The sequence below is a fragment of the Chanodichthys erythropterus genome, chromosome 4, assembly GCF_024489055.1.
Source record: "Chanodichthys erythropterus isolate Z2021 chromosome 4, ASM2448905v1, whole genome shotgun sequence".
NCBI classification, from domain to species: Eukaryota; Metazoa; Chordata; class Actinopteri; order Cypriniformes; family Xenocyprididae; genus Chanodichthys; species Chanodichthys erythropterus.
In genome coordinates, this window is record NC_090224.1 from 18,859,014 (window position 1) to 18,886,648 (window position 27,635).

Genomic DNA, 27,635 nt, shown 5'->3' on the forward strand with positions numbered 1-27,635 from the left:
TATATTAAAAAATCTATGGGGTATTTTGAGCTGAAACTTCACAGACACATTCAGGGGACACCTTAGGCCGGGTTCACACCGCAAGCGACAGCAGAGCGTTAGCAGCGCGTGAGCGGGAACTGCAGCTGCAGAGACACGCGAGTATTCACACTGGAAGCGTTTGTAGTGTCACAGCAGCGGCTCGAAGCTACATATAAAGTGAGCATTTCTTACAAAGACAGCTATAAATTTGTTTTTATAAGTTGGTCATTGTTAAACTTGATAGTCTTGAAAGTTTGTTAACATGCAAGGTGTACAACACTGACATATAAACAAAATAAATAAATAAAAGCCTTGTGTCATCCATTGCTGCACACAAATGAGGTAAGCTTTGTGTTTTACATCATCAAGACTGCAAACTCTGCGAAAAAGACAGCCAACTCGAGTTTGATTTGGGTATGCAAGAGCCTATGCTGTCTGTGTAATAACTAAAATAATGTTTATATATCATATTTTCTGGCTAGTTTAGTTTTCTATAATATAACATACTTTAGCCCAAACTGAATATTTAAAAACAAGTTTAAATGAGTAAATCTTCTATAAATATGTTTTAAAATTAATTTTCTTTCCTGACATACTTCAATTCTTGTTAAAACACACTAGATATGCTTATTCTGTGCATTTTGAGCACTTTTTGTGTGAAATCAGATTTATTTTGTCCATCAAAGGTGTACTTTCACTGTAATTGAGCATTAGCAGCGCAGCAAAAATAGACCCAGCACCACTGCTGCTTCTGCTCCTGCAACACCGCGCTGCGTGCAGTGTGAACGCTCTCATCTGTCAACATGGGCGCCGAAAAAAATACGCGCTGCTTCTGCTCTGCTGCCGCTTGTGGTGTGAACCCGGCCTTAGACTTATATTACATCTTGTGAAAAAGTGTTCTAGGGCACCTTTAATGTATTTTTTCTTTCACCGCCATTGAATTTTACCCAACAATGACGACTTCCACTTCTGAAAAACCCGGACAAGTGAAAAGGGTCTGGTGTTGTTCGTCCCTGGTGTGAACCCAGGTGAAAGAAAGGTACATTTCTATAATATACTTAAAGTGCTCTATTTTCGTGCACTAATTTTGTATTTAATATGCTAAAAATTCTTCTTTAGTACTTCTCAAGATAATCTTAAGAACATCTAAGTGTACTCAACTGTGCTATTTTAAGACAGCATGAAATATGAACTAAAATGTGCTTTTAATATACTATCTCTGTATTTAAAAAATTTATTTAGATACTACTTAAAGTGCATTTGAACCCATAGTGTACTACAAGTGGTATCTAAATATATTTTTTAAATACAGAGATATATTAAACGTGTCTCAAAATAGCACAGTTGAGTACACTAACATGTTCCTAAGATGATCTTAAGAAGTACTAAAGAAGAATTTTTAGTATATTAAGTACAAAATTAGTGCGCGAAAATAGATCACTTTAAGTACATTATAGAAGTGTACTTTTTTTGACCTGGGTTCACACCAAGGACGAACATCACCAGACCCTTTTCACTTGTCCGGGTACTTTTTTTTCACCTGGGAACTTTGGGTTTTTATAATATTTTTTTTTCGAGATAGTTTAGACGAAAACAGTGTAAAAAATAAATAAGATTAAATTAAAACAAATCTTTTTGATTTGAAAATCGATTTATATATATATATAAATAAGAAACATACCAATACAGTACTAGTGAGTATAGGAACAAATATAAAAATAATAAAAACTAAATATTTTCCAAATAATATTTTACACATTTTATCATAAAGTGAACTCAAATAGATTTTTCCACATCTTTTTTTTTTTTTTTAAATAGCCAAAAATAACTTGATTCGTTTTTTCGTGGGTTGATTACTGAAACTCATTCTAGTGAGATAAACATATGAGCTCATCGTGTTCAATTGTTGTTGTTTTGACGGGATATCCCGCGCTGGTGGCTTCACAGGGAGTCCCGGGCTGCTGTTGCTGTGTTGTGTTATTCGGTTGCTATGGGGCGGGGCCTAACCCTCTTTCTCTCTTATTTTTATAACGTCTGCTGGCGTCACGCCGCGGAGAGTTCCGCATTCCACAGCGCCAAGCGATATATAAACGCGCTGATGCAACGGGAACAAACGCACAATCGAGCTGAACGGACGAGCAACCGCCAACTCTCAGAGCAAAACAAGTAAGTGCTTTATTTTGAGGGGTTTTGATGCATTCAATCGGGCAAAAATCGATCACAAAGGGAAACGAGTTGAATTAGACAAGACATAAAGGTCGAACATATATAACTGCTGCACTTCAAATGATTTCATATTTAAATAATACAGAAGTGCAATGACAATGAGAAGAAATAAAAGCTCGAGAAGAATAAAATCATGTTAGTGCATCACTGATGTCCTGAATGTATTTTTTCTGGTTATTTACTGCATACTAAAGTACATTATGTACCGTACTTTAACTGACTGTATTATTTAAATCCAGGCTTTTAGGTCCATAAATGTATTTAAAATGTCTTTTTTATTATTTTTTCGATACATTAATAATCTGTTCATCTGTATAGAAAGTGGCAATATAAGTTATTAATGAAAATTGAAAGTTTTTGGGGGGGAAATCAGGCGTCTCCAGGGTCTTGATGCATCTTTAATGCTTGAGGACCCTTGTTTGAATGTCTAAATAAAGAGTAACATTGGTAACTGACATGTCTTGCAATGTAACACCCCATCTAAAACTATTCTGCAACATTTTTATATGCTTATGTTTTTATACATACATTTTTTACACTTAAAAATAATTTGTCACACTATAGGATTATTGAAATCATCTGCAAAACACCTAAAACTTGGGGGAAAAAAATAGTTACCAGTACCTATATGCTTCCATACATTTATGTAAATCTATCTATATGTCCTTTTTATTAAGTGATTCACTTCCAAAAGTCAAAATGCAAATGCAGAAATAAAGAAACCATGCAGAAATGTTGCAAAAAACACGTGATTTGTTTTTACGGTTAGTAAAGTTTTTCTTAAGAAGCATGCAGACTGTAGTCAGTAGCTGCTGCGAAAGACTTCAAGAGTTTTCTAGCACAGAAACATGTTTGACTGTTACATAATCCTATAATGGCCTTTACAGACAATTCAAGAGCTGTTTTAAGCCTCGCTTTTAACATGCGTAGGTGTTGTTTTTGCTCTTGGGAATCTTGATATTTCCCTATAACTCTCTGAGAAGCAGAGTTTGTGTTCCTCTTATGGAAACTTCATTATTCTCTGTGACTTTCCACAGAAAACACACATTATTAAACTTATTCCAAAGCAAAAACCTGTTAAAAGCTCAATAAATGCCTATTGCATGTGCACTTGTATCTGTAAAAGACACTTCAAAACTTCATGCATGATCAAAAACAAAAATATTGACATCTCTTTCTTTCTTTCTGAAGCAGCAATGATGCCAGGTCAAATCCCTGATCCGTTGGTCACAGCCGGGTCTCTTCCCAGCGTGGGTCCGCTGGCCGGCATCCCCGCCACCACCCTGACAGACCAGCTCAAACTGGCAGAGCTCTACAGCCTCGGTGCGGTTCTGTCTCCTCTCATCCTGAACAGACACGCCAAGAGACCGTTCGACGTCATCAAGGGTGAGGTGAGAACGAAACATCACATTTAAGAACTCGGGATATTAAGCCCAGTTTCTGAATGCTTCTGGTAATAAAGATTTGCAGAATTGTTGTAAAAATTCCAATAGCTTTAGTTAAAAACATATGTGCAATAGTTTTGAGAAAGTGAAACTGATGTTCTATTGTTTGAGAAGCTCCTCTGAAAGCGCTTTACTCCCTAGTCAAGAGTGACACCTGGTGGTTATGACTATTCTTTTTTGTAAGAGAGGTTGATTATGATGGTTGAGTTTACATTCAGCAGATATCTAAACTAACACATTTGAACTTTCTGACCATAGGAGGAAGGTGATGATGATGATGATGATGAACGCAAGAAAAGAAGGCGAGAGAAAAATAAAGTTGCAGCCGCTCGCTGTCGGAACAGAAAGAAGGAAAGAACCGACTTTCTACAGAAAGTGAGTTTGAAAATTCAGTAACATATCAGAGTTTGGCAAAGACAAATGAGTAAAACTTGATTTTACATTGTTCTTGTTGCATATATTACATGTTACTATTATTAATGACTAGTAGCAGTGGGTAGTTAACATATTTTTCTGTTACTTTTTATGCAAGTCATTTTTTTATATTATTATTATTTTGTCATTTTTATTATATTAATTGAGGGATCACATGGAATATTTGTGCTTTTAAAAATTAATTTGTCACATTGCATAACTACTTAAAATAAACTAGTGAAGGTTAAAACGTCTTTAAATAGTAATTTTATTAAAATATATATTTGTCTTTTTTTATATATTTATTTTGTAATTATTAATTGAGAGATTACATGGAATATTTGTTTTTAAAAAATTTTAAAATTAATGTCACATTGCAGAATTACTTAAAAAAACTAGTAAGGTAAAAACAAATATAAATTTTTTAAATAAAATATAATATATATATATATATATATATATATATATATATATATATATATATATATATATTTAAAAAAAACACATCATACTTGTGTAATTTTTATGCATGCCATATTTATGGTTATTATTTCGTAATTATTGAGAGATTACATGGAATATTTTTGCTTTTTAAAATTAATGTCACATTGCAGAATTAAACTAGCAAGGTAAAAACAAATTTTAATTAAAAAAAAAAGTAAAATTTATAAAAAAATAAAAATTACACAAGTATGATGTTTACATTTAAAAAAAAAAAAAATATATATATATATATATTTAAAAAAATTTAAACATCATACTTTTGTAATTTTTATGCATGCCATATTTATGGTTATTATTTTGTAATTATTCACTGAGATTACATGGAATATTTTTTATGCTTTTAAAAACTAATTTGTCAAATAGGAGAACTATTTAAAACTAGTGAACTTAAAAACGTCATTAAATCATAAATTTATTAAAATATATGTTTAAAATGTCCCTTTTTATTTATTATTTTAAATATATATATATATATATATATATATATATATATATATATATATATATATATATATATATATATAAATATTTTGTAATTATTGAGATTCCATGGAATATTTGTGCTTTTTGAAATTGATTTGTCACATTGTAGAACTATTTTAAAAAACTAGTGAAGGTAAAAACATCACTAAATCATAATTTTATTTAAAAAATATCTTTAACATTTTTATTTATTTTTTAAATATATTTGTGTAATTTTTATGCATGCCATTTTGTAATTATTGAGAGATTACATGGAATATTTGTGCTTTTTAATATTAATTTGTCACATTGTAGAACTATTTTAAAAATATGATACTTTTATGCATGCCATTTTTATGGTATTACTATTTTTCATTTTGTTTGTCACATCATAAAACAATTAAAAATGAACTAGTGATGGTTAAAAAGTCATTAAAACATCAGTTTATTTTAAAAAAGTAAGAGCTGTCATTTGAATTCACAAAACCTTTGTAAATAACCAGTAACATGAACACTGTAAAATAGTGTGATTGATCAAAATATTTTTTAGTTTTTGTCCTGTGAGGCAGTATAATTAACCAAACTCTTTTTTTTGTTGGTCCTCTTAGGAATCCGAACGGTTGGAGATGTTGAACACGGAGCTGAAGTCTCAGATCGAGGAGCTGAAATCCGAGAGACAGCAGCTCATCGTGATGCTCAACCTCCATCGACCCACCTGCATCGTCCGCACAGACAGCGTGAAAAGCCCCGAGAGCGACGAGCACATGCTGGATCAGCGATCCGAGCAGTCCGACTGAACACTGAGCCCAGAGAGAAGAGAAGTTGTCTGAGTGGCCACAGTTGTGGACTAAGAGGATAAGATGAACGGCAGGACGATTATTGTAAGAGGAAAAGTCTACAAACTGTCTGTGGTCTTGGATTTCTTGTAAAAAATAACCGACATCCTGTCAGTGACAATTTCACCATGAAGAAAAAAGGGAGCAGATTTTTTTCCTGAGACCTCTGACACCACAGTCAGTCGTCATGGTGTGGCTGTACTGTTGAGAAACACGTGTAGCATCTGTCAGTTGATCTGATCGAAGCATGACATTCTTCCAGCAGCCTCCAGATGGCGCTGTCTGATAAACCCCACTGTTCACTGACGCTGGCGTCTCCATGGACGGATTGTTTACATTTGCTTGCATCGACACAGTCAATTGTGTATTATATATTCTGTTTATTGTGTCATTTTTTTTATTGTGGCATCACATCATGTGGTGAATTCTATGTGTTTATCCTCAGGGTGTCTGTTGAACGGCCACTTTTGTTACTAAATAATGTTTCTTTGTTACATGGAGCACATTAAAATAAAGCCTATTTTTCAAATACAACTTACAACTATTTATTGATTGATTGATTAGTTTTATGTTATTTTAAAATATTTATTTATTATATTTTATATTATTTTAAAATAGATTTTATTTATTATATATTTTTTCTCATTTAGAAAATATTTTAATTCATTTATTATATTTTTCATATTTTGAAATATATTTTATATTTTAAAATGTAATACAAATTAATAAAAATATGTAATAATTTATTATATTTTTTCTTACATTATATTAAATAAATAAAATATATAGTTCTTATTTTAAATTATTTTAATAAATTTGTATTATATTTGTTCTTATTTTTTTTTAAAAATGCTTATTTTTAATACTTTATATTCCCATTATTACTTATTTTATTTTAAAATATTAATAAATTTATTAAAATAATATTTTAATAAGTAAATATTTTTTATTTAAAATAATTAAAAAATATAATAAAACAGTCCCTATTTTAAAATATTTTAATTAATTTATTATATTTGTTCGTATTTTAAAATATATATAATTTATTTATTATACTTTTCTTACTTTAAGATATTTAAATGAATGTATTATATTTGTTCTATTAAAATATTATATTTATTTGTTATTTTGTATTTAAAAGTATTTAAATTAATGTATTGTATTATTTCTTATTTTAAAATATTATATTTTCTTATTTATTTTCATTATTTTATATTAACATTATTAGACCCCAGCATCCCTGCATGGGACCCAGAGAATATACAGTTTGGAGAATGGATGGATTGATATTATTTTATTATTTACACTTTTGTAAATTCAATACATACATCCTCTTACATACCTTTCTTTTTTCCCTCTTTCACTTTCATTGTTTTTCAGTAAACTCTGTTTGTGGAAATTAGATATTGTCAGTGTGAAATTTACATGATGAAACCACATTATTTCCACTGAGGTTTCCATTGCCTTACATCTATGTTTTTCATCAATCCTGTTGTTTTCTCCCCTCAGAATTGTGTCAATTTCACACAGTTTTCCACTATCATATAGTGCAGTGACAAAATATATTTGGACACTTGTAACACTAATATTTGACAAGCAGAATGTATCCAGATACATTTATGGTATTTATTGGTTTAACATTTTAAGTTTCAAGTAATATATATTTTTCAATTACATTCTCATCAAATTTATCATTCCTATCCTCACAGTTAAGCCAGGTTGAGTGGGCTGCTTGTTGTTTGTTCATTTTCTGTCTTTAGTACTTTTTGTCACGTCAGAATTGGGTTGATCAGCTTTCCTGAGGTCTGGCTTCAGACTCTCTTGCTCTGAAAGCTGCTTTGATCAAATGTCTGACCTTCTGCTTAGCAGTTCCAGCCTTTTAAAAATGCGTCTTTTTGGCAGAACATGTTTCTCACGTGGGCGGTTGTCAGAATCTGCTCCTCACCCTGTTTCTCCAAGCACATGAGAGGAAAAAAATTGTTGGTTGAGTGCCACTGAGTGCTACCTCAAGAACTGTGTGATTTCAACAGGCAGATCTGAACACAAACAGCTCCAAATCACTCAGAGAGCGACCGCAATGACCTAAAAACTCCTGAGCTGAGGCCAATAATGCATCAAATCTCATTTTACCCTAATAGTATTTTATTTTTAGAGTTTGTCAGTGTTGCAGTATTTACATATTTTTAGTGGTCAGTATTTCAGTATTTATTTGCCTTCGTTTTCAGTATTTGTTATTTAGTCATTTTATTTGTATTTAGTATTACAGTTTTTTCACATTTCAGAACTTTACTATTTATTTCAGCATATAAATGTTTCAATATTTCAGTTCTTATTTTTCAGTATTTCAGCAGGTTATTCAGTACTTTAATATTTCATGACATTATGTTTGTAGTATTTCGGTTTCTTAATTTTTATTTATTTTTGCATTTTATTTTCCATTATTCAGTAATTTAATATTTCAGTATATTGTTTATTTTTAAAATTTTGCTTTCTTCATATTTATTTATTCATTTTATTACATTTTTCAAATTGTATTTTTCATTTTCCAGGTTATTCAGTTATTTAATATTTCATATGACAATATGTTTGTAGTATTCCAGTTTCTTAATATTTATTTATTTTGTCAGCATGTCAGTGTTTGAATATTATTTTTTTTGCATTTTATTTTACATTATTCAGTAGGTTATTCAGTAATTTAATATTTCAGTATATTTTTTATTTTTAATATTTAGCTTTCTTCATATTTATTTATTCATTTTATGTCAGCATGTCAGTGTTTGAATATTACAATAGCTTATTCAGTAGTTTTGAGGCTTATTACAATAGGTTTATTTAGTATTTCAATTTTTTCATATATTTATTTCAGTATGTCAGTGTTTGAATATTGCATTTTTCAAATAGTATTTTTCCAGGTTATTCAGTAATTTAATATTTAAGTATAACAATATTTTTGTATTTAATATTTCAGTTTTTTGTTTATTTATTTCAGCATGTCATTGTTTCAATATCTTTCTGTATTATATTTCAGCATGTCAATATTTTTGTATTTAGTAATTCAGTTTTTCATTTGTTTTATATTTTCATTATCTTTTTCATTTTAGTATGCTGTTCAGTATTTTAAGTCTTTTAAGCAGACATCAAAGTTAAGATAATATTTCATTTGTAATAATTTCTCTGAACAGAGTAAATGAGCTTCTGATGTCTGTTCCAACACTTCTCTATTAATGAATGAATGTGAAGTTATGTGTGGTGTTTATCATAAGAGTTACACATTTTCATATTTTGAATCAGATAATGCAGAAAACCTTTTTTCTTTCCCAGAACATCTTTGTATCTCCAACCCATGTGAAAATCTGTTCTGGAAAAGCACTGGTATGGGAATTTTGGGTAAGTGCTCATCTCTGATATTTAACTGATATTCTAAGTATTCAATGTCTAAGCTTGACGCCAAAGGTTTCTGAACACGTCTGTTTACTCATCCATGAGTTTTAATGACAAATGATCTTGTCAAAGACCTTAGTCATATAGACACATATGGACTTGAATGAAAATGAGGCTGTGAGGGACTGAAGTCTGTTCAGTGGGTTGTGCTGTACTCTACCTGGTCGGTGTTGACTGTTAAGCTGCCAAAATATTGAAAAGTACCCTTAAAATTCCAGTAAAGAAAATAACTCCAGAAAACATAGGTTTTTAATTTTTTTTTTTTTTTTAAGTATGACATCAGTACACCCACACTCACAGCCTCACTTTCACTTGTTTCACATTAAATATACTGACTATATGTGTGTGTGTGTATATATGTTTATATGAAATACTTTAATGATGTGTTGTGGCTTATTTGAATGAGAGAAATACAAAGTTCTGCCATGAAACTCTAGATGGCGCAGGCTTATCTCAGTCTGCTTGCATCACATTAAAGGTGCCCTAGAACGCTTTTTCACAAGATGTAATATAAGTCTAAGGTGTCCCCTGAATGTGTCTGTTAAGTTTCAGCTCAAAATATCCCATAGATTTCTTATTATTAAATTTTTTAACTGCCTATTTTGGGGCATAATGTGCCGATTCAGCGCATGTCCCCTTTAAATTCTCGCGACTCTATAATACATTGATTAAACAAAGTTCGCACAGCTAATATAACCCTCGAAATGGATCTTTACAAAGTGCAGCATAACAGATATAGTAAGTAATTTATTATATTTATTTGGATGTTTACATTTGATTCTGAATGAGTTTGATAGTGCTCCGTGGCTAAAGCTAACATTACACACTGTTGGAGAGATTTATAAAGAATGAAGTTGTGTTTATGAATTATACAGACTGCGAGTGTTAAAAAATGAAAATAACGACAGTCTTGTCTCCGTGAATACAGTAAGAAACAGTGGTAACTTTAACCACATTTAACAGTACATTAGCAACATGCTAACGAAACATTTAGAAAGACAATTCAGAAATATCACTAAAAATATCATGATATCATGAATCTTGTCAGTTATTATTGCTCCATCTGTCATTTTTCACTATTGTTCTTGCTTGCTTACCTAGTCTGATGATTCAGCTGTGCACAGATCCAGACGTTAATACTGGCTGCCCTTGTCTAATGCCTTGAACATGAGCTGGCATATGCAAATATTGGGGTCGTACATATTAATGATCCCGACTGTTACGTAACAGTCTGTGTGATGTTGAGATTCGCCTGTTCTTTGGAGGTCTTTTAAACAAATCAAATTTACATAAGAAGGAGGAAACAATGGAGTTTGAGACTCACTGTATGTCATTTCCATGTACAGAATTATTTAACTATGCCGAGGTAAATTCAATTTTCAATTCTAGGGCACCTTTAAGTGTGTTCGATTCACAGTCAGTGGTTCGATTTCAAGCAGCGCTGTGACCGATCAGTGTATGACATCAAAGTACCGCAACAGTGATACGAAGCTGTTCTCTAATCACTCTCGCTGCACTTTGATGTCATACATCGATCAGCAAACACACCTAATGTCTGGTGCTCACTGAGTGTTTACATTTACAAATACTGTTAAGCTTTTGGTGTCTGCTTAAAAGACTTAAATATTAAAATACTGAACAGCCTACTGAATTGCCGAACAATTAAATAAATAAATTGAAGTCGAACACACCTAATGTTCTCTATAGGGCAAAACTGATTGGTTCATTATTTTGGCAGCACAGCAGTATAGACAAAGACTAGTGAATAACGTGTCACTCGTATTGTTTTGAATGGGAGAAAGTGTAACGCGCAATATGGTGGAATAAGTCCCGCCTTCTAAATAAGAGCCAATCGCTGACTGGTAAAGTCATCACGTCACTTCAGCGGCCGTTAGAATCACCGGTTTCTATAGAAACAGTCAGACATGCGCATCCGAAGAGACGCGCATTTAGGTCTGCGCATGCGCATTAGCTTGATCCAGTCTGAAAAATACAGGGGTTTTTTTGTCATGATTCGAGCGTTTAGAAACTAAATTTATGAGCCGGTTGTTGTCAGACTTCATTGGTGATTTCAAATATGAAATGTAATCGTAAGGTTGGCGAACAGTTTTGGAGAATTTGATTTTTCCCCATTCAAAGAGATGCCCAGGATGCCCGAGAGGCGTTTCATAGATGGCCGCCGAGTGAAATGACTTGTCTTAAAGGGACTTTGGTATAGATCTGCTATCAGCAGCCAGTGAGCTCAACAACACTGCTCAACGTTCAAATAGTTGGTCAGTGTTTGCTGTAGTAGTTTACAACATGCACTCAGAAACCCTCCACCTCCCCCAGCTCCACCTGTATAGATCTGCTACAGTAATTGACGTATGCTATATTGTACAGTGTATGTATTGGCAGCAGCAGCAGCTTAGCAGATCTATTTTGCCAAGACCAAACATATCAACGTCATATTCATTACTGTGCTGAACAATCAGAGAGTTGTCATGACAGAACTGTATATTCTTCAGAATTTCTCCTTTTGTGTTGCATAGAAATAAAAATCAAAAGAAGTAAAATGGGGATGAGTAACTCATACATTTTCTTGCTTGGGAGAAATATTCCCTTAAAGACCCCCAGTGGTGAAAATCATTTTTAATGTTGTTTATATGTCTATGTGGTGTTTTTAATATGCTTTAAGACAAACCATGTGCAAAGTCGACACCATTGCTGAGTATTTTCTCTTTAAAACTGCAGTGATCGAAAGACTGGTGTTTGTGACGTCACAAACCTTGTAACCAATCATGTCAATGTGCCAGCGGGCTTTAGCATATCATTAACTGACCGCGAAAGGGAGTCTAAAAAGAAGGTTATCCCAATATATTTTTCTGTTAATATGAAAAATTGGGTAGATTTGTCAATAAAGTGGGTTTATGATGAATATTTTACGATATTATGATATACTACATGCCTTTCTCCACTGACGTTTTGAGTTGTTTAAAGCATTTCTATAGATATTGATTGTTAGAAGGCAGCTAATCATGGTTTGTGTAACATTAGCAACATATTAGCAGTTTGATGACTTAGTCAAGCAAAAGGCAAATCATATTAATTACCGTTATGTGTCCGATGTTGTAAAAAGAGATACCACTCTGAGTGGAGGTGGGGCTCATTATCATATTCATAGATCCGTGTATATTAAATGAGGCAAGGGTGTAGAGTTACATTCAAGCTATTTTAAGGCATTAATAATTTTTTTCACAGGAAAAAATGTTTAAATATGTAATTTTGGTGATTAAAGATGAGTTTTAAGAGATAAAATCATTGACCACAGGAGGACTTTAATTTCTGCCTTTAAGTTGAAAGTGAATTCAAAGTGATTCAAAAGTTGCAGTGCAATCATGCAGTAAAAACACGTTGCACGTCTTGCTGCTCCGATCGGATCGGATCTTTTTGATGGTTATTGCAGTGATCAGTGTGGGAAAGACGCATCTTTACCGAACACATTTAACGCCTAATCTTCATTGCGTATGCTGGGCAGTGTGTATGAGTAAGACGAGAAGCCACAGAGATGTGAATGGATATTTTGCTATTGTGTTGCGCTTACTGGATACTCCACCTACACACACACACACATCACGAATCAGTCAGAGCTTCTTCACAAGGCCTTGCACTGAATTTTGATAGATCACTAGACTGACAACATCCACAGATGCTCATCTGAGTGCATACCCTTCAGATCTGATTCTGTCACATCCTACATTCTCATCAAATGACAACACAACCAGAAATGCAAACACTAGAGTTCAAGAGTTTAGGGTCAGTAAGATTTTTTGGGTGTTGTTTTGAAAGAAATTAGTACGTTTTTTTTTACCATCAAGGATGCATAATCATAAGTGACCGTAAGGACATTTAAAATGTTACGAAAGATTCAAATAAATGCTGTTCTTTGAAAACTTTCTATTCATCAAAGAAAATATGTATCACAGTTTCCACAAAAGTATGAAGCAGTAACTGTTTTAAATTGCTCAAAAGTGAAAACATTTATAATGTTACAAAAGATTCTATTTCAAATAAATGCTGTTCTTTTGAACTTTCTATTCATCAAAGAATCCTGATTTTTTTTTTTTTTTTCACAACTGTTTTCAACATTATTAATAATTAGAAATCTTTTTGAGCAGCAAATCATCATATTAGAATGATTTCTGAAGGATCATGTGACACTGAAGACTGGAGTAATGATGCTGAAAATTCAGCTTTAGATCACAGGAATAAATTACATTTTAACATATACTCAAATAGAAAACAGTTATTTTAAATTGTAATAATATTTCACAATATTACTATTTTTAATGTATTTTTGATCAAATAAATGCAGCCTTGGTGAGCAGAAGAGACTTTCAGAAACAATAAAAAACTCAAACTTTTGAACAGTAATGTATATAAAAATGATTTGATATGATCTGGTCTTAATTTCACAAACATAGAAACTATATGCTATATATTTGTAAATCGCTTTGGTTAAAAGCGTCTGCCAAATTAATAAATACATTTTATTATAAATAATAAAAATATGCTATTTTGTAAACTATATTTAAATTTTCTGAAGGAAACAAGTGCCTCTAGCCATTCAAGACATGCCAGCAGAATGCTGCAGTTGGTCTGATAACTTTCTATTTAAATCATTGCTGAGGTGTTCAGAGTGGTTGCTAGGGTGTTGCTAGGCTTCTGGCCCAAATCAAAAGGGCTCAACCCAAAGTCTATAATATATTCTGAAGTCTATGGGATTTTCTTAGCCATTTTATCAGTCTTATCACTTAGCACAAATGTCCTCTTCTGAACTGAGCGGTTTAATTGTAAGTATGATCAATATTAATGATGCTTAGGTTAGCAAACATGATTAAAACGTTTCTGTCTCATCCTTCACAGCTGCTGTATATATAAATTCTAGAAATTCCAGCAGTTCACAAAGGGTTTCGTTCGCTGAGGAAAACAAGAAAACCTGAGGCTGGTGTTGTTTAAATTTCTGTGTCATTTTGGGGAAAGCTCTGTAATGTGTAGATCTCTGCTTTCACTGCTTGGCACTGGGTGTCATTTGCATCACTGACAGTAACTGCGCTGTTTTTGGCGCCACTGGATTGCTAGCGGACTTCTGGTGGGAGATCTGTCATCAACAGAGTTTATGAAAATCTGCTGCTTAAAAAATTCTGGCGGCGTTCGTCTTATGGTAATGTGGAGGGTGAAGTCAGATGGAATTTTTGAGCTTAAGTGATACAATGTATATCTGTGCACCTGCTGAAATACTCCAGAGCTGAAGGGGAAGCACCTCTCACTCCCTCTCACACTCACTCTCTCTGTCTTTCTCGAGCAATTCAATTTCAAATTCAGTGTCTTTCAATTAATTACTGGCAAAGCAAAACTGATTACTTCACTGCCTTTGCAAGTGAAATAAATATGAAAGCAAAAGTGCAAATTCTAAAAGTGCAAAGTATTATTAAACAAATGAAATAAAAAGTAATTAAAATAATAAATTAAAATATTTAAAATATTTTTTTTCATGTTTTCTGAGGAAAGTTTGAGTGGTGAACCTATGAAAGGTTTTTTTTTTTAAAAAAAGATTTATTTTTGGCAGTTTTTGCCTTTATTGTGATAGGATAGTATAGAGTGGACAGGAAGCGAGGTGAAAGAAAGAGAGGGGGACGGGATCGTCCGCAAGCGGGGCCTCGAACTCGGGTCGACCGAAGTGCAATATATCGGTGTGCTGCCCACAAGGCTATCGGCACCAAGCTATGAAAGTATTATTAAACAAATAAAGTAAAACAGAAGAAGTAAAATAAAGCAAAATATAATAACATGGGGTGTGTCTCAATCAGCTCCGTAGCTGGTCATTATAAGGGCTGTCACAATTCGCAAAATTCACTGCCTAAAATAAATCCAACGCCCCGCAAAAAACAGGAAGCATCGATGCTCACTATGCTCCCTTACCAGAAATGACATCACATTTCTGAAGCGTGAAATATAACACGCATGAGCCAACTCATGAATGTAATGACAAATGACAAACCGTTTTTTATTATACGTCAGCATAAACACACATAGAGAGGGAGTGAACACATCTAGTTAACATTTATAATTAATATTCAGCTGAAATATTTTAAGGATATGTAACAGAAAAAATGTGTTTAAACAGCTTAAAAAATAATATCAAAAAGATATAGCCTTGTGTTGATTAATAACAGTGGTATGTTGATGTTGTACATAGTCATGTAGGCGGAAATTGACTAATCGCTGTCCCAATGTGTAGTGAATCAGGGTCTCTATACCAGTGTCCAATTTCGTGTACACGATATACTGATTCACAGCTTGGGAGCTGATTGAGATGCACTTGTAATATTTTCATACATTTTCTGAGGGAAGGTTAAGTGGAGCTTGTCAGTGTAAAACTGTAACGAATTAGCTTAATGTGTGATGCAGGATAATCAATAAAGACTACACATACCTTATAAGCTTTAATGCAAGACAGTGAACAAAAGAAACAGGGCTTAACCCCAAAGTATACTTCACTTTTACGCGTACACGAGGGTCAGCGTACAGTGCGCGTGACGCGATTTTCATCAGCAGAAGAGTACGCGCGCACCACCAGATTTAGGTCGCGTGCACATGCGCGTTTACTTTTTATTTTTCAGTAATCTGATTATCCACAAGGTGGCGATCATGCCCTGTGGGCGTCGATTCACAAGGTAGTCAAAGAAAAACTGCATAAACAGAACAGAACGGAACACATGCAAGCTACTGAGACAGTGGAGGCCTATATAGACGACAGATTGTGCGAAGAGGTTAGAACATACCCTCATTTGTTCAACTCTAGCATGAACCAGAACAGAACAAGACATGAGCGTGACAAAAACGCTATAGCTATGTGGTTGCTAAGGTGTTCAGAGTGTTTTGTTGCATGTTGTTGATAGGGTGTTCTGGGTTGCTGCTATGAAAAGAGACCACAAGCACCTTATGAGAAATATTTCATGTCTGTGAGTTATGCAGTGAAGTTTAACACTTAGTATTATGGGTTTGTTCAAATTACTAACCCTCAGCATGAGCAATAGGAATACTTAGAAATGAAAGCCATCACTGTCCTTCTCTGTATCTCAATGTCACACACAAACTGTAGGGATGCTGTTGGCCAAGATTACTACACAGCAGACTTGGCAGTGTTAATTAAACTCAGATAGAGTTAAATTTAACTCAGAGTGAGTTAAATAGATTCGAAATAGATATTATAGTGGCTCCAAAAAATATTTGGAGACTAAACATAATTTTTGCTTAATGATTTTCTAATCAGCTGGTGTTTTTAATGGATTTACAAAGTCAGTTCTCTTGTGTTTCACAAACAATGTTTTACCTTCATTTTCAGTATTTTCTTCTAGCATTTAAAACCCAATCTTTTTTTGTGAAATGTTATTGCTTGAAAAGTGTGCTAATGCTGATCTTTCTTTAATGTAAATGACACTTTATTTCATATATCCTTATGAAATGCAATGCCATTGTCATTTTTAAGTGTTGTTTAAGTTTCCAAATACTTTCTGAGGCCATCGTGCTTGTGGAGCAGATGTGATACTCTGTCTGTCTGTCCTGTTTTGAAGGTTCATCTGCTCTGCTGCGAATAAGAGGCTATATGCAAAGTTTCCAGGAACCATGTGACTTCCAGTCTAGTGCTGTAGAGGTTTTCTATCGACCACATCACACGTTGCTAATTAGGCAGGGCGAGAGAAAGAGAGGGAGTGAAGCAGAGCAAGAAAGAAAGAGTGCGAGTGCTGCAGTCTATACTCATTCGTCCGTGGACCGCCATCAGTTCACATCTCTCTGAACACATGCAGTCTCACATAGCCTGAGACAGACAGACCGATAAACAGGCTGAGAGAAAGACACGGCAGAAGACAGACTCTGAAGGAGGTCAAAGGTTTCACAGGGACTGAAGTGGCATGGCTCAGGGCTCTGACAATAACGACACCAGCTACACCAAATCTCCCTCACCGGGCAATAAACAGGTAAGAGAGACTTAACCAGCACCATGCACACACCTCACCAACCTTCTGGAAATGCATTTAAAACATTACTTTATTTACATTATTTTTTATTTTGATAAATAATATAAATAAATGTATGTTTAATTTAATAAATTATATCATATATATGCTATATTTTTTATTTTGTAGTTAAAAATATTAAAAAATATATATAAACATTTTAATTATATTTCAAAAAATACAATTAAATTATATATATATAAAATAAAAATTACGCTTATACACAACATATATATGCGTGTATGTAACTTTAAAAATATTTTATTTTTTTATAAATATAATATATATAAATTAAAGTGATTAAAAACATATTATCTGATGAAAATGTAATATTTTGCTTCTTCGTGTCTTCTTTCTTCTTTATTTTAAACTGAATTGAATTCACTTAGTCAATGATGAAACAAATGATGCAACATGCATCTAACCAGATGGAATATATCATGTACAAAACTTAAATATGAATTTGAATATGACATTATGATTGACATCTAAACACTGTAGATTTCACATGCATTTCCAATTCTGTCTGTGAGTGAGAGTGTTAGCATGTTTAGATTTGCACGTGTGTGTATGAAAGATTATGATTCTAATGAATGGAAGTCATGAGGCTGGTGGTAATTTTAACCTTCAGACCAAACACGTACTACCGTAACCCTGAAATGAACGTTTATGAAGGTAATCAGCTTTAGTGTTGAGCAACTGACTAGAACTGTTGAGTTGCACATGCAGTGAGAGAGAGAGAGTTTGACAGAATGTTAGTGATTGTGAAACTGCCGTTAAGATGGCACGAGGCCATACGAGCTGAAGGTGATCTGACTTCAACGGCCACTACATCCTCTCCAACCTCGACGGACGATAGAGATGTTTATCACTGATAGAACATGATTCATAGCAACAGTGCAAATCATGTTTTGGTTACATGCCTCATGCATGCAAATGCTGTGGCCACAAAGAGTGTTTGGGCACTTTGAACTGACTTCATACATCTACTAAAAATAACCAAAATACCAGTTGATTCGCTGCAAATTATTTAAAGCTTTGTTAGCTGCTGCTAAATGCTTCACAGATAAATAGACTACTACTAATAAGACTACTTTCATCATGAAGCAGCTCATCTTGTCTGTATGACAGCAGATGCTATCCTGAATTCACCTGAAACTGAGCTAGTCATAGACATTGCACACACACACACACACACACTTTTTTCGAGGGTCTCTTATTCTGGGGAATTTGTCATATGGAAAAAGTCACTCTAGATTCTTGTGGGTTCAGTAAAAAGCGTCATTGCACTCAGGGGTTGTGGGAAAAGATTGCCCTCTGTCTTTGAAAATGTCACCTGTCTACCACAACATGTGATAAACATGCAGGCATGGAGGTGGATATCAACCAAAGTAACGTTCTTAAAACAAAAATTCCAGTGTTAAAAAACATTTATCGTTATTGTTAACTAAAACTATTAATAAATAGTTTTTAGTCACTGAAATAAAGCTAAAAATAAAATAAAATTAAAATGTTAGATGAAAAACTTAAGATTTTACCAAAAATTAGACCGAATTACAAAAACTGTATTTGTATATAAGTATTTTGAAAGAAAAAAATTACTAAAATTGAAAGGAAAACAGAAAAATCAAAGTAAAAGCAGATTCAAAATATGAATATATAATATAATAGTATATAAATAATACTAAAATAACACTGATGCAGAAAATTTTTCTTGGTCTTATTGTGCATAATTCATTGGTGCATGTTATTTTAAAGTTTGTCTTCAAAAAGTTTAATATAAATATAATATCTTTGACTTTTTGGCTGATATCACACTCAAGGATCTTTATTGGCATTGATGGTTCCATCAAGAACTTTCAACATCCATGGAACCTTTCAATTCCACAAAAGATTCTTTATAGTGGAAAAAGGTTCTTTAGATTATTAAAATGTTCTTCACACTCAGAATAAATGGTTCTTTTAAGAACTGTTAACTTTTCTTCAATCTATGGCATTGCTGTGAAACCCCCTTTTGGAACCTTTGTTTTTATCCTTCAGTAGGTTGTGCGGACATGGAAAATAATGTTAACCGACAGTCATTGTTTAGGCTCAAATCGTGCCACAGTAATGTAATGCCAGTTGACATTAAAATATAATAAAAGTTGCAGCAAAAATAGCAAATAATAATATGATTTGAAATTAAAAAACTTTACCGGTGGGATACGTGGACATGCTCTAGACCTTCAGCCTCCTCCTGGTTAAAAAGCTTCCTCAAAAATGTGTGCCGGTCCATTCTGGAATGACGAAAACAGAGAACATCTAGTAAAATGGGTTGCAAATGCCATTCACATGGACTTTATAGTCGTGTTTCTGTGCTGACATACACATGAACTCTTGTGTTGATCTTTAGGGTTCAACGGATGACGTAAGGAAAGTGATGAGGAGAGAAAAGAACCGAATCGCGGCGCAGAAGAGCCGAATGAGACAAACGCAGAAAGCCGACAGTCTGCACCTGGTGAGAACTTTCAAACATACACACCTGATACATTCATGTTCTAATTAACCCATATAAGCATTTCTGCAACAAAACAGACATTCCATGCATTGTTTCATGCAGCAAACTGTGACTTCTGAACAATCAGAAGATACAGCCAGCTAATGTACCCATTATTAACATTATTTCTCTATGTTCTCTGAGCGTTCATTTTTTTCTCAGTAATGTGAACGTTAGCAGAACATTCCATTTTGAAACATTATGGTATTGTTACTTTTGAATGTTCTCAGAACCAGTGTTGGGTAAGTTACGCAAAAAAAGTAATTAATTACTAGCTACTAATTTCATCTTTAACAGTATAATTAGATTACTGTATTAAATACTTTGTCTAAAAAGTGCAGCATTGCTATCAGTGCTAGAGAAAGTTATGCATTACAATATTGCGTTACTCCCTATAAAAGTAACTAATTGCGTTATTTAGTTACTTTTTATGGAAAGTAATGCGTTACTTTTTCTCATCTGGGCTGGGCTATTTGTTTGTTTGTTTTTACAACAACAAAAGAAGTTATATTTTTGGGCCTCAAAAGTGAAATGAATAAGCCTCAAGCTAAAGGAAATGCAAATTCGCGCCTGTACAGTAGAGGGCGCAGCTCAAACAAACCTTTCAGCTGTGCTGCCATTCTGGAATACAGTAGAATAGGATGCAGAAGAAGTAAATGCTCAAATTTAGTCTAGTGTGTAAATCATGTTTACACACACTTACTCCTGATTTCTCTCAACATTTGGACAGGAGAGCTGTCAGTCAATAAATGGGAGAACAAAGTAACTTGCATTACTTATTTGAAAAAGTAACGTGTTACTTTACTAGTTACTTGGAAAAGAAATCTGATTACGTAACTTGCGTTACTTGTAATGCGTTACACTCTACACTGGTTATTACTAATCACTTTCTAAATCCTATATCAACCTCCACCAGTTGAACAATACAAGTCTCAAATAAAACTTATTCTTGAACTGACCAAAGTATTTAAAGGGAGAACGTTACACTAAAAACATACATTTTAACATTAGACATAAACATAAAATTGTTCTGTAGTCTACACAGTATTTAATGCAAAATTACATCAGAAGTAACTGTAATTAAATTACAAAAAAATTAAGAGTAATCCCTTTCTTTACTTTTTCAAGGAAAAAGTAATTAAATCACAGTAATTAATTACTTAATGCATTACACCCCAACACTGGCAGTCACACTACAACTGTCGTTCCATTGACTTCCATTCATACACATGCAAATGCAGGAGACAGGAAACGCAAGCGAAGAAGTTTCGCATTCCGCTGCGTGCCAAGTTTGGTGAACTCTGACCTGTGAATTCGTATCACGTGTGACCAATCGAAGATTGATACACCACAGTAAGACATTTAGCTGAATTAAAAGAACGCAAACTATAAATCTGCAGGATTGCAGCGTTCCAGTAAAGTGGAGTAAATTGCATATTTTTACATTTTTGATGTATTATATGTTGAATTATGGTTTTAAAAAGATGCCGCATATTGTGGCGTCGTTGCGGTGTCCGTAGAAATTTTGCGCGCTTAAAGCCTAGTGTGGCTGCAGCTTTAGCTGGGCACAGACCCTAAAAAGGTTTAGGAAGATATGAAAATAGATCTTCAGTAAGAACAACCAACCAAACAAACATTTTAAGAAAAAGGAGATTAAAATGATGGCAAATCCAAGAAGAGAAGAGCGTCCAGCATCACTGCGTCCAGCTGTGTTACAGGCGTGATGCTGATCGACTGTATTTACATGAAGCTTTACTGACCATGTGGTGATGCGTCACGGCTTCTGTCGTGCTTCACACTTGTTGTGGCTCTGGTCTTGTTTGCTTCAGATTCTGGCATTAATTACATCGCGTGGGTGAACCGCTCAGCTCACGGCACCTAGTAAATTCTCTGTAATTTATCAAGAAAACAACAACAATCCTCAAATCTGCATGACTTATTCTAGGTCTGCTTATAGAGAATTATTGTGATGCTTTGCATCCGTGCATTCAATGACTGTGCTCTTAAACCGAGCACACGCCTGTCTAACAGTCATCAAACCGTTTGGATTGCATTTGGCTCTTACTCAAAGCCAAAACCCTCTATCACTTTCATTCAGCATCTGTGTGTGTGTGTTATATGGGTGTTTCCCTCTGGTATTACTCATGTCCTTTCTCTCCACCGATAGCTGCACATGGTGTTCCAAGGACTCAAGAGAACAAACCCAGTGCAGTTATCGTTACATTAATACATCAATTACAAGAATAGATCATCCACACTCTATGATCGATTTAAAGGCACAGTACTTCCAATAATGAAAGTTCTCACGCTCATGTCGTTCCACACCTGTAAGACTGCCTGGAGCACAAAGCAAGATATTTTCATTCACGTTTCCGCACATTCAAATTTTGCGTGTCACGTTTAGTTATGAGACCTGTGAGACGTCAAACATGGCATGCTAAGTTTGAAAATGAGCAAATGAAAGTATGAGATTTTGCTGAGAGGAGATAATCAGACTTCACTTTTGGTCTTTTCAGCTTCAGAAGACTTTAAAAATGTAGGTCTCAAACATGATGCACACTTTTTATAGTGCTTTTTGGAGTCAGGCATGCTCGTTGCATGGGAAAGAGCGTTGTGATTCTTTAAAAATTCTCTTTTTGTGTTGCACTGAAGAAATTCTCACAGGTTTGGAACAACTTGAATCTGTATTTGCCTTTTTTGAGTGCAACTATACTCGCCAGACTTTTTACATGGAATGCAAGAACAATGCAAATGAAAAAATTCTACTTAAGTATAATATAAAATCTAAATTCCAAACACTATTAAAGTCAAATAAACAGTCTGTAATAAAATAAGATCTAACAATCAAACTACAAGCATTAGCACAAATAATCACAATAGAAAAGATGCCAATTAAATAAACAGTGATTTTCAGGTATTTCTAACAGTAGTTAGATGTAGATTAGGTACAGAAATTGAATAAAGTAATCAAATGTAAAATAGGAATATTAGGCTGCTGTCACTTTAAGACTAATGCACGGATCCAACATACTGTTACACACGCGTTAACTGTTTACATTCACTTAACACATTACACACACAACTGACTATGTTCACTAGGATACTCACCAAGATGAGCATTTTGATATCATTTTATGTGAAATTGTCAAGCGCAAGACGTGAATCAGTATTCACTTGCTGTCAGACGTGGCTTTCTGGGCGCACACAAAACTTCTCACACAGCGCGTGCAAGTTATCTTTTACGTCTTCTTACTCATGAATGTTTAAATTGGCAAGGCTTAAAACACCTGCAAATGATAAACATTCAAGATGACGCAGCACTGGTCCGATCTTTGACAGTTCTGTCAACAAGCCCTACATCTCTTTAGGTTACAGTGTGCATATGAGAAAAGTGACAGAGGGTGCTCTCAGGCAATGAAATTATATCTTTTTTTCAACTGATAACAGCATTTATTCTGTGAATCAATCCAGATCTCATACAAAGTGAACCGAGTAGCTGTTTTCTCTAAGGAAGAGAGTGGTTTGATTAGCTAGTTGACCTGCTGTCAGTCCCGACAGCCCCCGCTGTAGTTCTCAGTATCAGTTATCTGATAACACACACACACACACTGACCTCATGCGAGTTCCCCTGAAGTCAACCGGTTAAACACAAAGTGGGAGATGCTGTCCCGACCAGCATATACCACTTACTAGGAACCACATATCATTTTGAGGTTGCACAGCTTTTGAGAAATGCACATATAGGTCACACATCAGCAGATATGAATACTTAGTGTTTTCACCAATAATGCTTAATAATCTGATGTGTGAACGTTTATCAAGGAAAGGTCATGGCTCGATGAAAATGGTATTATTTATATTCTATTGTAATATTTATTAATATATTAATCATCATAATTTTAGCTTAGGTCCTTTTGTTTAGTGTTTTTTGAAATTCCTATTTAGCTTTCATTTATTTTCAGATTTAGTTTTAGTCATTTTAGTACTTAAACTTATTTAATTCAGTTAAATGCAAAGGCAACATTTGTAATTTTCTTTTTTATGGTATTTCATCTAATGTTTAATTTGATTTTACTTCAGCTTTATTTCAAACTATTAAAAATAGTTTTCGTTAACAATAACAAGAGTGGTGTGCATGTCTTGTGCTCATCTGTTTGCGTTTTTTCATCAAAAAACAAAATCCCAAGTAAATCTGGTTTTCTTGCATTTTCAGGTTTTTAAAACGTGCAGCACTCTGTGTTATTATCCAGAGCAGCATTATGTTGATATTATTATGTTTATATCTAATCTAAGATTAATTTCCGTTATCTAAAGATATGAAATAATAGTGAATTCAGTTGAATATGTTATGGAGGAAAGTCATCTACTCAGTCTGTGTAAGGGAGACTCACTCTTCTGTGTTCAGTGTAGTATGTGGTTTCGCTCTTCACGGCTATGCTTGATAAACAGGAAGCTGAAATTTCCCTCCGTATGACACGTTTCCTGTAGTGTCTTCTCATGGCGTGTTTTTTACTTGAGGCCTGCCTGAGAAACGTGGGTTGTCGAGGGGAGTGTTCAGCTGTCATTTCTGGTAAGGTGCCGCTATAGGCCGTGGGCAGATTAAGCTGAATGACGCTTGTCAGAGGGGTTTTACCCTAGGGTGACTGGAAGGCAGCGGAGCGGCTAGTCGAGCTGCAGATCACAGGCCGGTGACGACGCTGTGCGGGAACCATCATGACCCCCTAGAGTAACTAAAAATAATGGCCAATAAGCATATACACGCTCTCATCTATTTCTAGCACTTTATTAATAGATTTGTAGCAAGTTAAAATTTTACCTGTGGACATTTCTGTAGATACCTGCCTGTCAGAAGACAATGCAAGTTGAGTCTTGGAGTCTTCCTCATCTGTAGGGGAGTTTTCCTTTGGGCTCTTTTGAAGGAATATGCATTCTGAAAAGTGCAATACACATAAATTAATTGACCTTTCAGCATTTTATAAATATTTTACATACTACACTAAACCTTAGGTTAACATCATTTAAAGCAGAACTAAGTAACTTTTTTTACCTTCATAAATAGTTTTCTAAGTCCTTACGATGGTTAATTGACTTGTAGTGGTGTGTTTGAGGCGAGCACTAACCCCCTCTGGCACGTCTACGCCAGAAAACAGCACTTGCAACTTAAGCTGCACCGACCCGACACAATCTCGTCTCACGTTCACGTTCACGCGAGAGTGACAAAATGCTTTACGGTAATTCAAAAACAATGTATATATTATGTCTTTATAAGACAATTTCGAAAATTGTCTTAATTCTTGTACTGTATTTGCAAAACTACTGCGTTGTAGTCCAGAGCTGCGCTTGGAGTATTTACAACAGTGTGATTCACTGAAGGAACCTGTAGGGGGAGCTTCGCAAATCTTACTGAGTTCCGCTTTAACAAAGTCATCGTTAGCCCCAAAATTGTATCAAAAACAATACAAAGATATAGTCACAATTCTGACTTTTTCTCGCAATAATGAGATATAAACTCACAATTTCCACTTATGAAGTCATGATATAATCTCGCAATTGCGAGAAAGTCAGAATTGCGACTTTATATCTTTATGTTGTTTTTGATAGAATTGAGTATTATGAGAACTTTTTTTTCTCAGAATTTTGCGTTTATATCTTGCAATTCTGACTTTATAACATGCAATTGCGAGTTATAAAATCAGAATTGTGAGATAAAACGTCGCAATTATCTTTTTTATTTGTTATTTCATGGCAGAAACAAGCTTCAATAGGGAACATTCTTCAAATTAGGGTGAGAAAATGATGACAGAATTATCATTTTTGGGTGAACTATCCCTTTAAATATTCATAAACTCTGACAGTCATAGAATATTTTATACGGTTTTACTCAATACCCAGGATTAGTTACTAACACAATATTATGAAAAGCCCATAAATGCGACCGAAATAACCCATGATCAATAGGTTATTGTGTGCTGTTTGTAACTTTGAGGACCTCTAGAGGACGAAACTCAAAATTCATGTCCTGTGGAATATGTGCATAATCACATTCTCTCTGACCTTGTATCAATGTCTTTTGTTTTCTGTTTGTGCTGTAGGAGAGTGAAAATTTGGAGAAGGAAAACGCAGCGCTCAGGAAAGAGGTGAAGAGACTCACAGAAGAGGCCAAATATCTGTCCACGGTCCTGAGCAACCATGAGCCGCTGTGCACGGGCCTGAGCGGCGCGTCCACGGAGCTGCTGTACGGCGCGCATCACGGCGCGTTCCACCAGCACATCAGCGTGCCGCACTACCCGCTCTGACCGGCAGAGGCCGCCGGAGTTCCGCATGGAATCCGCCTGTGGGCGACAGTCAATGAACTTTGGTTGAGTCATAAACAACGTACATAGTCATCAGCGGGCATTGAAATGATCTTAAAATCATCAGATAAATAAAACAAGCCTCAAGATGAAACGATTTTTGTGACGATATATTAATATCATTTTTATTTTTTTGTCTGAAGTTAAATAATCCCAGTTCCTTGAACAAAACCTCATGTCTGTAAAATGCAAATGTGTTAAACGTAGGCTACTTGCAAAGGTGCATGGCAATGACACGATGAATGTTTTCAATTTAGATTTCATTAAGCCAGTCTACTGATTCATATGATCATTTATTTTATTCTATTTCTGTGAAATGTTAATGAAATGACTGGACTTTATTCTAAGAAAATGATGTTGATTGTGTATCCTGTTCAGAGATATTATGTGTGAATGTTTTTCTATTATGACTCATTGGTCAAACATTCTGAATGTACTTTATACACAATTCTAGCTGAATATTTTTATTCTAAACCCGTTGAGATCTTCTAAAGTTGTACAAACTGCTGTGCTATATCTCAAATGTGGAGGGAAAATTTGTATCTGTGATCTTCTGTGATCACTTGTGAAGAAATAAATAAATAAATGTAAAATATACAGACACATTTCATGAATTTGAACACAATGTCCCCTCTGTTTCATTTATCAAGCAGTAAAAGTGTTTTAAACAGTTCATAAGTATGCACATATTATGCATGAAATATTCAGAGAGCAAAAGTATGTTTTGTCCTTTTATTAAATGCATATTTAGAATTTGTAAAGGTGCTAAAACAATAATTTAAGTCTCATAATTATCAAAAATTACAATTGTCATGCTTTGAAATTATCTATTTGAACCAGCATCTGTGTTAATTTATTTTATTGTCCTCTGTACTTAAATATTTATTCCCGTATCTTTTTACACGTTTTATTAATCTTTCTATCACTAGTATTTTCTTTTGTTTAAAGCCTAAAACTTTTTAGTACTTTTACATGTAGAAATGGAAGAAAAACTGTAAAAACTGGTAGAAAATATTAAATTAATTCACAAAAAGTATTAGTATTATTTACTTGGTGTGCCTTCATTATCTGTACATTCATTCGTCCAGTCCCATGTTCTTTTGGCTTTTCATTTTTAACAGGACACATTCTGTTCAAACAAAATCAAATCTAAGAGTTTGCTGCCCCCTGTGTACGACAAACTCTATCTACTCTCTCTGCAGAGGATGTCCTAATTGGAGAAGAAAGTTTAAATGTTTCATACAAATAAAACAAATCTATTTACATACCTGCTGTAATAGACCCGCTGTCACGCCACACAAAGTGAAAAATACTTTGCAAAGCAAAGAGGACACTGA

At 34.1% G+C, this 27,635-nt stretch overlaps 2 protein-coding genes across 3 annotated transcripts; both read left to right on the plus strand.

Moving 5' to 3' along the window:
* The first annotated feature begins 2,034 nt into the window (after positions 1–2,034).
* Positions 2,035–6,430, plus strand: jdp2b (Jun dimerization protein 2b). Of its 2 annotated transcripts, none has more exons than XM_067383279.1 (4): positions 2,035–2,187; positions 3,439–3,638; positions 3,951–4,067; positions 5,681–6,430. In XM_067383279.1, the coding sequence occupies exons 2-4, from the start codon at positions 3,444–3,446 to the stop codon at positions 5,867–5,869; spliced, it is 501 nt and encodes a 166-aa protein (XP_067239380.1). In that variant the 5' UTR covers positions 2,035–2,187; positions 3,439–3,443; the 3' UTR covers positions 5,870–6,430. The 2 variants fall into 2 exon arrangements, with proteins under 2 accessions (XP_067239380.1, XP_067239382.1); XM_067383281.1 differs by having other exon boundaries at positions 2,109–2,187; positions 3,442–3,638.
* Positions 6,431–16,976: 10,546 nt separating this feature from the next.
* Positions 16,977–27,584, plus strand: batf (basic leucine zipper transcription factor, ATF-like). Its single transcript, XM_067384375.1, has 3 exons — positions 16,977–17,370; positions 19,802–19,906; positions 26,038–27,584. Exons 1-3 carry the CDS (start codon positions 17,305–17,307, stop codon positions 26,239–26,241), a joined length of 375 nt encoding a protein of 124 aa, XP_067240476.1. The 5' UTR covers positions 16,977–17,304; the 3' UTR covers positions 26,242–27,584.
* The last annotated feature ends 51 nt before the right edge of the window (positions 27,585–27,635 follow it).